Below are 14,628 nucleotides of genomic sequence, written 5' to 3' on the forward strand. Positions count from 1 at the left end.
CACAGGCTCGACTCTGTGTGCCACGGCAGGTCAGCCACGTCCGCGTCGCTTCAGGATCAATTATCAGTGTGCAGTATCGCAGCGCCGTCCCCGGAGCACCAGCACACAGGCGCCCCTCGAGGCCCGTGTCCCAGCCCCGCTGCTCCCTGGTCATACAACTCGCATTCGTGTCCGCAACTTCGGCCAGCCTGCAGTTGATGTATATGACTGCTGTGTCTCCCGCATCCAGTAGAATGATGCTGCGCCGCACAGCACTAGCGCTACATGGCGTAGGCGCTGTTCTCAGGAGGGAATCAGGGGTGCCTCCGTGTCGTCCCGCCTATGTTAGGCGTTCGCAAGGCATCGCCCCCGGCCAATGTACCGTAGGTATCAGAGACGCGCGTCTATCATGGCGGGTACACCAGTGATGTCTCCAACGATAGGGCAGACGGAGCACAGTCAGCAGCGATCAACAGTATGCCCAGCCCAGGCCGCTAACAGGAGCACGTTACAGAGGGGACTCGATCTCACCCACGGCGGGGCGGGGATGGGCACCGCGCGGTCCCCCCCGCACAGGCGCCGCTCCCCACAGCCAGTCGCTAAGCCAGGGGAATGTCGCACCCGTGCCCCCCGCTCTCACCGTCAGGTCGCAGATCTCGGGAAGGCACCCGCCTACGGCAACCGTCTGTCCGGGTCCACAACAGCGCTTTATCGGCTATCCCCGCTATGCGTGTGCTTCATTTCGGGGCCGTTCCTAGGCCCGACAGGGCAGATCGACTCCGCGTGCAGCCGCCATCCAACCTCCGAGCTCCCACTTAAAATGGCGGCCTCGCCTGCAGGGCTCCACCAGATTAGGCCCGCTGGAAATCTCCGATGTCCGCGCCCGCGTTGGATGGGTGTAGCACTCTAGTGGCCCGCCAGTGCTGGTCCGGGGTGCTCCGCATACGCAGCTCGTCTGGTGAGTCGCGCTCTGGCGCCTGCCCTCAGGCCTCGCCTCCTGCGGGCCACAGTAGCCGCACACTCCTGCCTCGGGCTCCAAGGCGGCGGGCCGCCGACTGTATGAAGACTCGGCCCGGGCGTCCAGGCACATAACTCAGCTCCCTCTCGTCCGGCAGCCGCCAGAGTCCGCTCGATGAGGCACCGGGGCGTCTGCCGCCAACTGGTGTGCAGAACGGAACGCAGTGTGTGTCCGGTACAGGATTTTTACAGGATTACTGAGTGCAGCCGGCGGAGCTCACTCACAGAGCGGCCATCTCGCTGCCCGGTTGGCCACGCCCCCCAGTAAGATATGTTTAATCACTCACTTATAGAGTCAGTCACGCACCTAGTAAATCATCCATTCAAACACGTATACATCCACTCATTCTTCAATACGCCTTTCCCTATTTATACTAAACATATTTAAACTTTAGAGAAACACAAAGTCACTGGATGATGTCATCAGTGATGTCATTTGAGATGTCATCAGTGATGTCATCAGTGATGTCACTGGCCATGTCATGAATGATGTAATATGTGACGTCATCTGAAGTGCATTGCGGGGGCGCGAGTTATAGTTAGCTGAACTAACTATAACGGGGAAATTTCACGGGTTTTGTACGAGTGAAATGTCCAACTAACTATAACGCCCCTGAAACATATGTTTTTTTCAGTGAATTTCTAAGGTTTTTTAAATGCTAATTTCTAACTATAACGTGCCTGAAACCTATGGTTTTTTCAGTGCATTTCAACAGTTTTTTAAATGCTAATTTCTAACTATAACGTGCCTGAAACCAATGGTTTTTTCAGTGAATATATATGTATGTATGTATATATATATATATATATATATATTATCTACTGGCGGTCGCCAGTAGATAGTTATAGTTAGGACGTGTTTCCATAGGAAATCTGAAAATTCTATTTTGAATAACTTTGGCGCCGGTCGACGAATCCTCGCGAAATTTTCAAAACTAATGGGGCGCTCCGCTCAGCTCCTACCCTGAAAGTCTCGGGGTGATTCGTCAAGCGGGGGCTGAGAAAAAAGGGGGGTCCCAAAACGCGTTTTCCCCATGCATTTTCCCATAGAACCTTTAGTCGAAGGTACAGCCCGAACGGCTGAACAGAATTACTTGAAATTTGGCAAAGAGGTAGTCCTCAGGTCAGGCATGTGCCTTTTGCATATATGGTGTCAATCTGTTCAGTAGTTCCTGAGAAAATTGCATTTAAAAGCACATAAATATCTATAAGCGCACACCGTGCACGCATGGTGCGCGCACCAAAACGTGCGCGAGCGTAATTCTGATTGGTGGTTACATGTCAGTCAACATTCGAATCGGTCGAAATCAGGAAGTGTCGGCCGCCATTTTGTGTGTTTTGTGTGTGACAGTGAAAAAGAAAGGTGGAGAACGTGAAAAGGGGGCAGGGTAGAGAGTTCCTGACCCCCTAGCCTTTGTCAGGGGGTCCCTGAAGGACCCTGAAGGGTGAAAAAAACATTTATTTTTTTTTTTAAAAAATCGCGGGGTGCGCACGGTGAAAAACCTTAAAAACAAAAAAAACATTTTAAACGAGCCATTCCATATTACAGGAAACAGTCAATCTATAACTATATACATAGGTAGCTTATTGTAAAATAAATATATAAAAAATATAATAGAACATATATAACTTACAAATTCACTTAAAAAACCATAGGTTTCACACACGTTATAGTTAGGAATTAGCATTTAAAAAACCTTGCAAATTCACTTAAAAAACCATAGGTTTCACACATGTTATAGTTAGCTGGACATTTCACTCGTAAACATCCATTGAAATTTCCCCGTTATAGTTAGTTCAGATAACTATAACTCACGCGACCGCCACTCTATCACAAGGATGATGTCATCAGTGATGTCATGAGTGATGCCACTGACCATGTCATGAGTGATGTAATATGTGACGTCATCAGCAGTGGATTGCGGGCGCGCGAGTTATAGTTATCTAAACGAACTATAACGGGGGAATTTCAATGTTTTTTTACGAGTGAAATGTCCAGCTAACTATAACATGTGTGAAACCTATGGTTTTTTAAGTGAATTTGCAAGGTTTTTTAAATGCTAATTCCTAACTATAACGTTTGTGAAACCTATGGTTTTTTAAGTGATATATATATATATATATATATATATATATATTATATATATATATATATATATATATATATCAAAACCACAAGGTTGCCCTTATTGGAAACGCCAACACAGGTAGAGTAAATCCTTCTTTATTTGCAGGCGAAGACACAGTGCACTTATTCCTCCATGAAAGGTGCCATACGCGTTTCGGGCGGCTTGCCCTTGTTCACTGGCTTTGCACACACGCCGTCACAGCTGCGCTGAACTTGTACCTGAGTTCCCCACCCTAATGGGATTTTTTTGTGCAAATGCATTCTGGGTTAGGTAGTTCGTGCAAATCAAAATAGTAGCCGACTGGCGGTCGGCAGTAGATAGTTATAGTTAGGACCGTGTTTCCATAGGAAATCCGCAACATTCTATTTGGAATAACTTTGGCGCCGGTTGACGAATCCTCGCGAAATTTTCAAAATAGGTGGGGCGCTCCGCTCCGCTCCTTCCCTGAAAGTCTCGGGGGGATTCGTCAAGCGGGGCTGAGAAAAAGGGGGGTCCCAAAACGCGTTTTCCCCATGCATTTTTCCATTGGACCTGTAGTCCAAGCTACAGCCTGAACGGCTGAACAGAATTACTTGAAATTTGGCAGAGAGGTAGTCCTCAGGTCTGGTGGTGTAAATCTGTTCAGTATTTCCTGAGAAAATAGCATTTATAAGCATATATATATCTATAAGCGCGCACCGTACACGTACGGTAAAACTTACCGTACGCGCACGCTGCCGTGCGCGAGCGTGATTCTGATTGGTTGTTAGATCTTAGTAAAAATTCGAATCGGTCGAAACCAGGAAGTGTCGGCCGCCATTTTGTCTCTCGCAGTCTGAGGGGGTGAAAAACAAAGGTGGAGAACGTGAAAAGGGGGCAGGGTGGGCAGCTCCTGACCCCCTAGCCTTTGTCAGGGGGTCCCAGAAGGACCCCCAAGGGCCAAAATTTCCTTTAATTTTTTTGCGAAAAATCGCGGAGAACGCGTAGCGTGCGCGTATGGTAGAAACGGAAAAATTCCGCGAACTGCGTAACGTGGGCGCGCGGTGGGCGAAGCGCACCGCGCGCCCACAGCGTGCGCACGGTGCACGAAGCGCCCCGTGCGCGTACGGTACGCGCACGGTGAAAAACCTTAAAAAAAAAAAGAAAAAAAACATAACTTAGCATTTAAAAAAACGTACAAATTCACTGAAAAAACCATAGGTTTCACACACGTTATAGTTAGGAATTATCATTTAAAAAACCTTGCAAATTCACTTAAAAAACCATATGTTTCACACATGTTATAGTTAGCTGGACATTTCACTCGTGAAAATCCTCTGCTGATGCTAATACTGTATTTAGACACTTATTTGCCCATGTCTTCTTCCATTAAATTTTAGCTATACATATATTACAAATATTTTTTTTTCATAAAGACACATATGTCATCAGCAGAGGATTGCGGTCGCGTGAGTTATAGTTGCCTGCACTAACTATAACGGGGGAATTTCAATGGTTTTTTATCAGTAAAATGTCCAGCTAACTATAACATGTGTGAAACCTATGGTTTTTTCACTGAATTTGCAAGGTTTTTTAAATGCTAATTCCTAACTATAACGTGTGTGAAACCTATGGTTTTTTCAGTGAATTTGTACGGTTTTTTAAATGCTAAGTTACTTTACGCCATTCGTGGCGTGCGCGCCCACTTAACGCAGTTCGTTCTGTGCGCGCACGGTGCGCTTCGCGCACGGTGCGCGCACAGTGAGCACGCGGTGCGCTTTGCGCACCGCGCGCCCACTTTACGCAGTTAGTGCCGTGCACGCACGGTGGGCTACCACGTTACGCTAGATGGGCCATGTACGCACGATGCGCTTCGCGCACCGTGCGCACATGAAGGACATATTATGCGCTTCATTGTGAAAGGTAATCTTTTAATTTTTCTGTAATATTATATGCCATGCACAAAGGGTGCGCTTCGGGCACCATTTGTACACGGGGTGGGGAGAGTATGGATAAATTTTTTTGTTTTAAAAATTTTTACCGTACGCGTACGGTAAGCATAATCGGCGAAATTTTCAAAAAATTAAAATTGTCTTTTTGGACTTGGGGGATGTTTGGGGACTCCGTCATCATGGCTATGTGCTTAGGATCTGTCTAAATAGCCCCTTTACATGTTTTTGGCCTTTGTTTTTCAACCCCCCCTCAGAGTGCGAGAGAGAAAATGGCGGCCGCCGCTTCCTGGTTTCGACCGATTCGAATGTCTACTAAGATCTAACAGCCAATCAGATTCGCGCTCGCGCACGGCACCGTACGCGTACGGTAAGCTTACCGTAAGCGCACCGTAAGCGCACCGTAAGCTGCCACAGATATATATAATGATTTAAATGCTATTTTCTCAGGAACTACTGAACAGATTTACACCAGACCTACAAAAGGCACTTCCTTGACCTGAGGACTACCTCTCTGCCAAATTTCAAGTAACTCTGTTCAGCCGTTCGGGCTGTAGCTGTGTCTAAAGGTCCTATGGAAAAATGCATGGGAAAAACGCGTTTTGGGACCCCCCTTTTTTCTCAGCCCCCGCTTGACGAATCCCCCCGAGACTTTCAGGGTAGGAGCGGAGCGTAGCGCCCCACCTATTTTGAAAATTTCGCGAGGATTCGTCGACCGGCGCCAAAGTTATTCCAAATAGAATGTTGCGGTTTTCCTATGGAAACAGGGTCCTAACTATAACTACCTACTGGCGACCGCCAGTAGGTAATATATATATATATATATATATATATATATATATAAATATATATATATATATATATATATAATTAATATACATAAATGTGTCATTAAGAATAATAACTCTGCATGAAATTACATTCTTGATGTTTTGGACTTAGATATTTTGGTCACAATATTTGATATTTCAACATGCAACTCCCACTCTGGGGTGAGGATCTGCTACCGAAGTCCATCTGGCTAGAAAAATCAAAGCGTGTTTATTCACGAATATCATTACTACTGAAGCGCCCCCGAAGCCTACTGTAAAGATGTCTTCAAATCAGGTTTCCACCCATATTGATGACCCAGCAATTTTCGAAATTTGCTGATAAATCCTTTTAAGTTGTGTTCTGTGTTAGTGGATTTAGGGCCTAATTACGACCAACTACCACCACACTGCGTGTCTGTCCACAGTATTCAGAGTGTGATGGTAAGAAAGCCACGAGACCATAGACTCTGCCGGAATCAAGGATCCCGCTGGGCCGGCGATCTGGAACCGGCATGAATAGGCTAGCGATGCCCCAGCCCGCACCGTCAAGCAAATTCTGAGTTGCCTTTTTTTACCACCCTTTTCCTAGCGGTAAGCCTGCAATTAAAAGGGTGGCAGAGAGGCAATGGCACCCTGCCGGATCTGGACCGGGGGATGCATACGAATGGGTACATGTTGTGCCCTCCCTGTAATTGCACCCACGTTCCTGCATGGTATGGCATGCATGCCATAACATGCAGCAGCATGCTGAAGGCACTGTCATGAGGCGGGCTGCATGTTAGACTCTCCTAAGGGCTTTGGCGGTCCTCCAGCAGACGGCTCAGTGGAGGTGCCGCTGGAGGACGGCCAAAGTCGTGATCAGTCTCTTAGTGTATTGACAATACACAATTTTCCTTGTTTATGTCTCAATAATAATAATAATAATAAATGACATTTGTAAAGCGCAGCAAATACCCGGAGGTGTCCTGGCACTATCTAGATCCTCTGAGACTGCTGACAAATGAAGAATGGAGAATAAAAAACCTGCTCATTGAGAAAAAAGCCACGTCTTTAGTCCTTTCCGAAAAGACAAAAGATCCATCGTATTCCTTAGATGGAGTGGCAAATCGTTCCAGGCTTTTGCTGCACCATAAATGAAGCTTTTGCCCCCCCCATCGGGCTTTGTTTATGCACGGCACCAAAACCAACATGGCTTCTTTAGACCACAATGTTCTTTCCGGAATATACCATTGAAGTCTGTGCTTTAAGTAGTCTGGACCTATGCCATATATAGCCTTAAAGGCCAGGCAAAGAGCCTTGAAACGTACTCGGCTTTTGACTGGAAGCCAATGTAGTTTTTTGATATCTTTGGAAACCGAGGAAAATCTTAATGTTCCTGTGAGCAGTCTGACTGCAGCATTCTGTAGCATCTGCAATTTATTCAAAGCTCTTTGTTGAACATTTAAATAAAGCCCGTTGCAGTAGTCCAGTCTTGCCATTACAAGGGCCGTAACCACAGTTTGTCAATGCGCCTTGTGAGAGAATAGGATGAGGGCTTCACAGGTAGTTTTTGACCCACAACCCATAAACTTTTCTGACGAGCCTGGTTCCAAAATATGCATAACTTAGTTCAAGGTTCAGGACACATTGCTCATTGTCCAAAGCTCATGGGTTCCAGACACTCGTGTGGTATTGTGTATGTACAAGTCTTGATCTACTGTTGACCGAGACACATTCATTGACATACTTTGTTTCTTTTTACGGTTGATACAGGAGGAGGTGGAGGAAGGAATAACCAGCATCTACAAGTCCCTTGTGTCAAACACTTCCAAGGAGATGTCTTGCTACAGTGACTTCCCCATGCCTGATGACTTTCCAAATTACTTGCCCAACTCCAAGTTCCTGGAGTACTTCAAGCTTTATGCAGAGCACTTCGGCCTCATGAAACACATAAGGCTCAGGGTGAGGAAATGCAACTTTTTCTGAGGATGGGAGGGACTTGCACCATGCCTTCTTGTGCATGTTTCTGACAGTAAATCATAATTGTCTTTTCCTACTGAATACAACACATCATTCTTGACCAGAGTATGTTTCCTATTTATGTACAATCCAATGTCATTGCCATTTTAATAGCTGCTGTTTTTATGTCCTATTCAGCCAATTATGAGTATTTCTTACTCTTCTAGTATTTAGAAACTATTAATTTGCAATTAGACATACAATAAAAAGCGTATTTGGATAGGATTTTTCATAGGGTAAAATGTGGTACTGGTCCATACAGACCAATGAATTTATATGAATTAGGTGATGAGAAATGCCTTGCACGCTGAGATCCATCCATTCATCCATCCATCCATCCACCCATCCATCCATCCCTCCATGTCCCGCCCAGCCTCCTCCCAACGTAGGATCACATTGAAATTCTCCATACCTATATAGTTAGACTGAACGGCTTCTTTAATGAGTAAACTTCTCATATTTATGAACCAAGATTTCTAATGTTTCATCCAAAGAATTAAGACTAATCATTACAAAATGACCTGTATAAATTCTAACTACTGGCCCTCATGGCTTACTAAATCTCAACAGACAGCTGCAGTCCTGTTGGTACTACTCTCACCTAAAACTATGCATTAATCAGCAACGTGTATGAGTGTTGGTGGACGTTTGCACCCTGAGAAGCACACATCAGGCTGGCCATAGGTGCAGTTAGCATTAGCGCGACAAGTAAAGTGGCACTGGTACCAGAGGGTGAGGAGCCTTCTGAATCCTAACTATGGTTGTCTTTTACTTCTCAACCCCCTCTTTTTCACCCAAGGGTTCCTCCTTGAGGGTGCTGAGGCTATCTTCTATGGGAACATTCATCTAGTATTAGAAGCTACCTGTGTGCTTCAGGCATTGATATGCTCATCGTGAGAGTGACTAAGTCCTCTAGTAGCTGAAGTCACAGGGATTGTCCGTGGGTAAGATGCAACACGCAGCCCGTTCAAAGCTTCCACATCTAGGGTGCGCTCTGTATGGGAATAGTGGTTATGGCGGCACATACAGTTTTTGCAGCTCAATACCCTCAATAGGTTGCATGGATGCAGATCGAGGAGCCCAACCAATTGCAGCTCCAAAGGCAAAGTTACAAGGAATACTGTGGTGTAGACAGTTTGGTGGATTTCTGCTTAGAGCAACTGATGGCAATAAAACCAGCATTTCCTCATGCCAGAGACTAGAGTGCATAAGGAGGTTCAGGGACACATCTTGGCGTTATTGACTGTCTCCAAGGTCAGTAATGTTATTACCACAAGAATATGATGTCATAGTTACTATATGCTTCTTCATTTCCTCTATAAACCTGCTGCATATTCTCCAAGTTGCTACAGTATTTATGGACTGTATTCGAAGGAGTCTTGTTCATGTCTCAATCTCAACATTCAAATGCACAACAGAAATGTTTTAACATTTTTTCCATTTCCTTATTACAAGACAAAGGTGTGTAGTGTCAAGAAACAACCAGACTTTATGACCTCAGGCCAGTGGGAGGTGGTGACGGAGAAGGATGGCAAGCAGGAGTCAGCCATCTTTGATGCTGTGCTGGTCTGCAGTGGACGCTACGTGGTACCTGCTCTCTCCCTGGAGAGCTTTCGTGGTAAGCCCTGTGCTTGTGGATTCTTTTGCACCACTATTTTAGTTGTGCAGCACAATCCCAATCGGACTATATAAACGAAGTAAAGAATAACTCTTTTTTTATTTTATTTTTTTATTATCTATTTTTATTGAAGTTTCAAGGTAGTACAGATCTGTAGTATTACTTCTACAATTTAGCGATGTACATTCACATTTATCATCTTTATGAACAAGTTATGGTATCATTTTGCAAGTATAATAAACAGTGCTGATGAAAAGACTTTCATTATAAAAAACTGTGACTGTAGTTTTAAAATGTGCAACATCAGATAATATTTCAGAGCAACGTGCTCAACCCTACCCCCATCACACCTAAAAACTCGCTTGAAAGGTCCACTCAGAGTGGCGTACACAGTAGACACGAAGGAGGGCCAAAGGGCCGTTGGGTGGGGGATGGGAGGGGGAAGGAAGGAGAAAGGGTCAATAATTGCACAACAGTTACATTATAAGCAATACAATCAATTGCAGTATTTCTACGCTCATTCCATGTTTACGCTAATCAGTAGTAGTGTTAGCTTTGAATTGTTGCAACAGATGAGCCCACTCCAATGAAATTGTTTTTTCCCAAGCCCTCTATATTCTTCCCGTTGAAGGGCTTCTCTTTCTGCCATAGCCCATCATATTACCTCTTCCCCCTAAGCTCTCTTTCTCGGAGCTGAGTGGGATTTCCAACGCTGCGTGAGCTTTCTTTTGGCCAATATTAGGGAGAGATCAGTGAAATGGCGCAGTACTGCAGCTTTCCGTGGTAGAGGGGATATCCCCAAAAGGCACACTTCTATAGTGGAGAGCAGGGCCGGACAGGGAACTGAAAGCAGCCCTGGCAAATTTTCCCAGACCAGCTCCCATCAGGCGAGTAGCGAGCGAGCGCAACGTGCGAGCCTGACCACTACTAAGGGGGTTTGGGGGGGGTTCTTCCCCCAAGAAATGTTTGGAAAAAGACAGACCAAAATTGTCAATTTTACAGCACATTTTCCATTACATATTCAATTGTATGAACTTTCAAAGCACAGTAAATAGTAGATGATGACCTTAAAGAGCACCCGGTTACACCCACCCAGTAAGATCATGTACCCATAGACATTCTTTCTGAGAGCACCAAAAATAGACACGAGTAGTGCATCAGAGAGAACAAAGTGAAAGTGAGACCAGCCCCCACATGCTGTGTAGCGAGCAACCGCAGCGAGCGAGCCCGACGACTACTAGGGGAGTTTGGGGGGTTCTCCCCCCAAGAAAATTTTGGAAAAAGACAGACCATGGTGAATTTTACAGCACATTTTCCATTACATATTCAATTGTATCAACTTTCAAAGCACAGTAAATAGTAGAGGATGACCTTAAAGAGCACCAGGTTACCCACCCAGTCACATCATGTACCTGAAGCACACATGCTGTTTCCATTAGGGGTGGGCGGAATTTGCGTAATTGCGTTACGCAAATCTCCGCGAAACGGTAAAAAATCTCAGCGAACACGCAGAAATTCCGCGAACACGCGGAATTGCTTGTTCGCGATGCTTTTTTCCTGTTCACAATTGCTGTTTGCGTGCTCGGGGAGAAATATCTCGCGAACACGCATTTTGAGAACGCGAACAAGCAAAAATTTAGCTAAATCGCGGAAAGCAGACTTTAGAGCAATTTCGCGTTTTCCGCGGAACGCGAAATTACGCAAATTCCGCGAGCGGAACGGAATTTACCGCCCAGGCCTAGTTTCCATGAGTTTTCACATTAAAGCTAGGCCTGCTGACTTTATCAATGCTTGCTGTCAAAAATGTGTCCTAAAGTAGTTGAGAAAACTCAACTTAACTGGATATTTTCATACCTTGCTGCCAGAACCAGAATACCACCAGAAAGAACAGTTTGATTCCACAAGCTAGCTGAGAGACAACCCGATATGAAAGTGTTCTCCTTTTCCAAGCTCTTTAAAGAGAGACAAATGATTTCTAAAAAAAAGTACATAGAGATGGTGCTGAAACAAGGATAGACATAGGCAGCGCAGCTCCCACAAGATATGTGGTTGGAAGTGGGAGTGGAATAGAGATGCTTTAAAGAAACCAGGGATGCCAACTGTGCCCTCTGCACATCTGCCTGTCTCTTGCTTGATCCATGTGACCTGTCTGCCCACCTCTTTCCTATGCTGTCCTAAAATCTTTAGATGTCTCTGTTGACAACACAGCTCTTTCTCAGGGGTGGTTCGGGGCAGCGGTCTTGAAAGTGGCATTGTCTTGCCAATGAATGTGTTTGTATTGTGACCTCTGAGGGTCCAGTTGGGGTGAACCAAGGTCTGACGGCAGCAGGGACAGTGCACAGTGATGAAAGGCACAGTTTCTTCTAATCCTGCAGTTTTCAAGTATGACAATGTTTGTCTATTTTGAACAAACCTGAGACTGGCAGGAGGTGTCCTGTTACCACATAGGAAAGAAGACAGATGCATCCATGACCGGAACGAAAGAATAACCAATACACAGGAAGACACACAAATAGGTTGATCTGCCTGAAGGCCTGCTTGACCTGCAATCACACAAGAAGCCACACAAAGGACAAATAAAAAACACAGGAAGATAGAGTGAGGACAGGTAAAGAGGAACACAGACAGAGACACAGATAACAGACAAAGAAGGCAGACTGACATAGAGGAACGACAAAAAGACAAATCTACAGGACAGATATAGAGGAATACTGATATAATCTCAGATTATAGACAGGCACAAAGGTTAGACCAATCTTTTATTCACAACCTAGGGGGAGGTGACACTTCGGCTTAGAGAGAGGCGACTCTATGAGGAAGCAGCAATTTACTTTAATACACATCATGTGTCTTTGAAGTTTAAACAGATCTTGATCCCAGCCATCCACATCCAGGCGACAGCCAAGCAAGAAGGGGGGCTGTGCTAACCGCTGTGGGGTAAGTGACTGCCCTAACCCTGCCTTTTGTGTTTATGACATGAAGCGGGGGTAGGACTAGTGTAGCCGGACTCTCGGAGTGGCCTAATCATTCTGTGCTCGTCCATGTGTGTCACTGTCTCGGCTCCGGGAGTCAGGGCTGGCAAGGCCCAGGCAACGTGCAATATACAACTAGTCAAGCACTGGCCATCCCACTCCAATCTACCCTACCACTCTCCACCTCAAACTAACCTACTCCAATCTATATTGAGATGAGTTTACAATGATAACATATAATTGACAAACACTGCCGCCATCTCCTTATTGGGCATGCGGAACTGGATATGGCAATGGCATGGATACCTTGCATTATCTGTATTGCCTTATTATGCCTTGATTTCGTACCAATTGCAATAAAAACATGCTTAAAAAAACAAACCTACTCCAGTCTACTGCATCAAATTCCACCCACTTCAATCTATGCCACTCCAATTTACCCCAATGTACTCCACTCCAATATACTCCTTTCCAATCTACCCCACCCTAACCCAATCTTATCTGCCCCACTCCAATCTACCCCATTCCATCTACCTCACCCCATCCCAATCCACCAAACGCCTCTCTATCCAACTCCACTGCAATACAATCTACCCTAATCTACCCCACGCCAATCTACCCCACACCTCCCCAATCTACCCCACTCCATCCCAATCTACCCCACTCCATCCCAATCTACCCTACAATATGTCCAATACACCCCACTCCAATCTACCCCCTCCACTTTACTCCAGTAGACCCAACTCCACTCCAGTCTACCCTACTCCAGTCTACCCCACTCTACTCCAATCTACCCCAATCTGCTCCACTCTTCCTAATCGACCCCACTCTTCCCAATCTACCCCACTCTTCCCAATCTACCCCACTTCATCCCAATCCACCCCAATCCAATCCACCCCACTCCAATCTACCACGCTGATCTACCCAACTACCTAATGCCTCCCCATTACAATCTACCCCAATCCACCCCACTCCCTTCTACCTCACTCTACCTTCACTACACTCTACGACAATCTTCCCCACTCCACTCTGCCCCAATCCACCCCATTCCACTACCCCAATTTACCCCACTCCAATCTACCCCAAGCTACTCCACACCACTAACTTTTAGACATGCTGAACAGTAGCCACACTGGTATACAGCATGCGTAAACACATTGCCAAAGCAAATAGCTCTCGCATAGGCAAGACCTATTGGCTTTGCCAGTGCTTGTCTATTAGTGGCCTGTTGACAATGCATACGCAGAATTTCATGATAAAACGGAGGAACGTCTAGTTTTTAAGATAAAAACCTAGCAGCATTAAGAACGTTTTGGAGTAAAAGGCTTTAACCTAAGTATTTTAACTTTCATGCTCCGTGTTAAACTAGCATGCTAATTGGTGCCACATTTTGCAAATATTAAAAACATGTAGGAATTGTTTTATCGCACACCAAGGTATAACATGCATGTGGTCCTAATGGCGGCCAGTTAATACGTTAGCCACTAAGCTAGCTGACTATGCCTTTCAATGTATATTATATTATATGTTTTGTTATGTTTTTTTCTCTGCCTTTTTTGGCAGAGCTGGTCATCTCTACAGCCTCATATACCATGACCATGAAAACGGCACTGTATTTCCTCGTGCCGCCAAGAGACCCATATTAGACCCAACTGATCATTTTCTGGCTCCGGTCCGGACCTTGTCATCCGAACTCGGCATTCAAGGTGCTCACGAATTCAGGAGATGTTTCTACTTTTGAAACCACTGGTGGCACTGGGGCTTGAATGAGCATTATCAGGGAGCATTATACACCATGAAATAGAGAGGAAGTATAGGGTCAGTTGGCTTTGGTGGAGTAACCGCCACCAGAAGCCCAACCAACTTCAAGCTCCTGATGAATCTGTGCGGCCCAAAGGTGCACCAGAGAGTTCCAAACCATCTGTAAAAGCTGCAGCATGGTCGCCTTGAAGTCTGAGATTCGCTGCAGAGCCTAGTGTGGCCGGTGAACTTGCAGCACAGTGGCTACAAAACTGGAATGGGATCAGTCGGACATTAAAGCTAGAGTTATTTTATGAGGCTCTATTTTAGAGATACCTATTCCCTTTAAATTGGTACACATCTGTCAAGGTTACTAAGACAGCCAGGTTTTAACTGAGTCTGGTATTTGTAGGTAAATTGGGCTTCCTTTTTAACTGTTGAGCTTAACAAATGTCT

The 14,628-nt window shown here is 45.4% G+C and overlaps 1 protein-coding gene across 2 annotated transcripts in view; it reads left to right on the forward strand.

Annotated features, from left to right (window-relative positions):
* Positions 1–14,628, forward strand: part of LOC146833816 (dimethylaniline monooxygenase [N-oxide-forming] 2-like) — an 830,014-nt gene that overhangs the window by 652,978 nt on the left and 162,408 nt on the right. For both annotated transcript variants that reach the window (XM_085601707.1, XM_085601708.1), the window contains 2 exons: positions 7,597–7,785; positions 9,298–9,460. In XM_085601707.1, the coding sequence (XP_085457833.1) occupies positions 7,597–7,785; positions 9,298–9,460 (352 nt within the window). The remainder of the gene's footprint in view (positions 1–7,596; positions 7,786–9,297; positions 9,461–14,628) is intronic.

The sequence above is a fragment of the Triturus cristatus genome, chromosome 4_2 (genome assembly GCF_964204655.1).
Source record: "Triturus cristatus chromosome 4_2, aTriCri1.1, whole genome shotgun sequence".
NCBI classification, from domain to species: domain Eukaryota; kingdom Metazoa; phylum Chordata; class Amphibia; order Caudata; family Salamandridae; genus Triturus; species Triturus cristatus.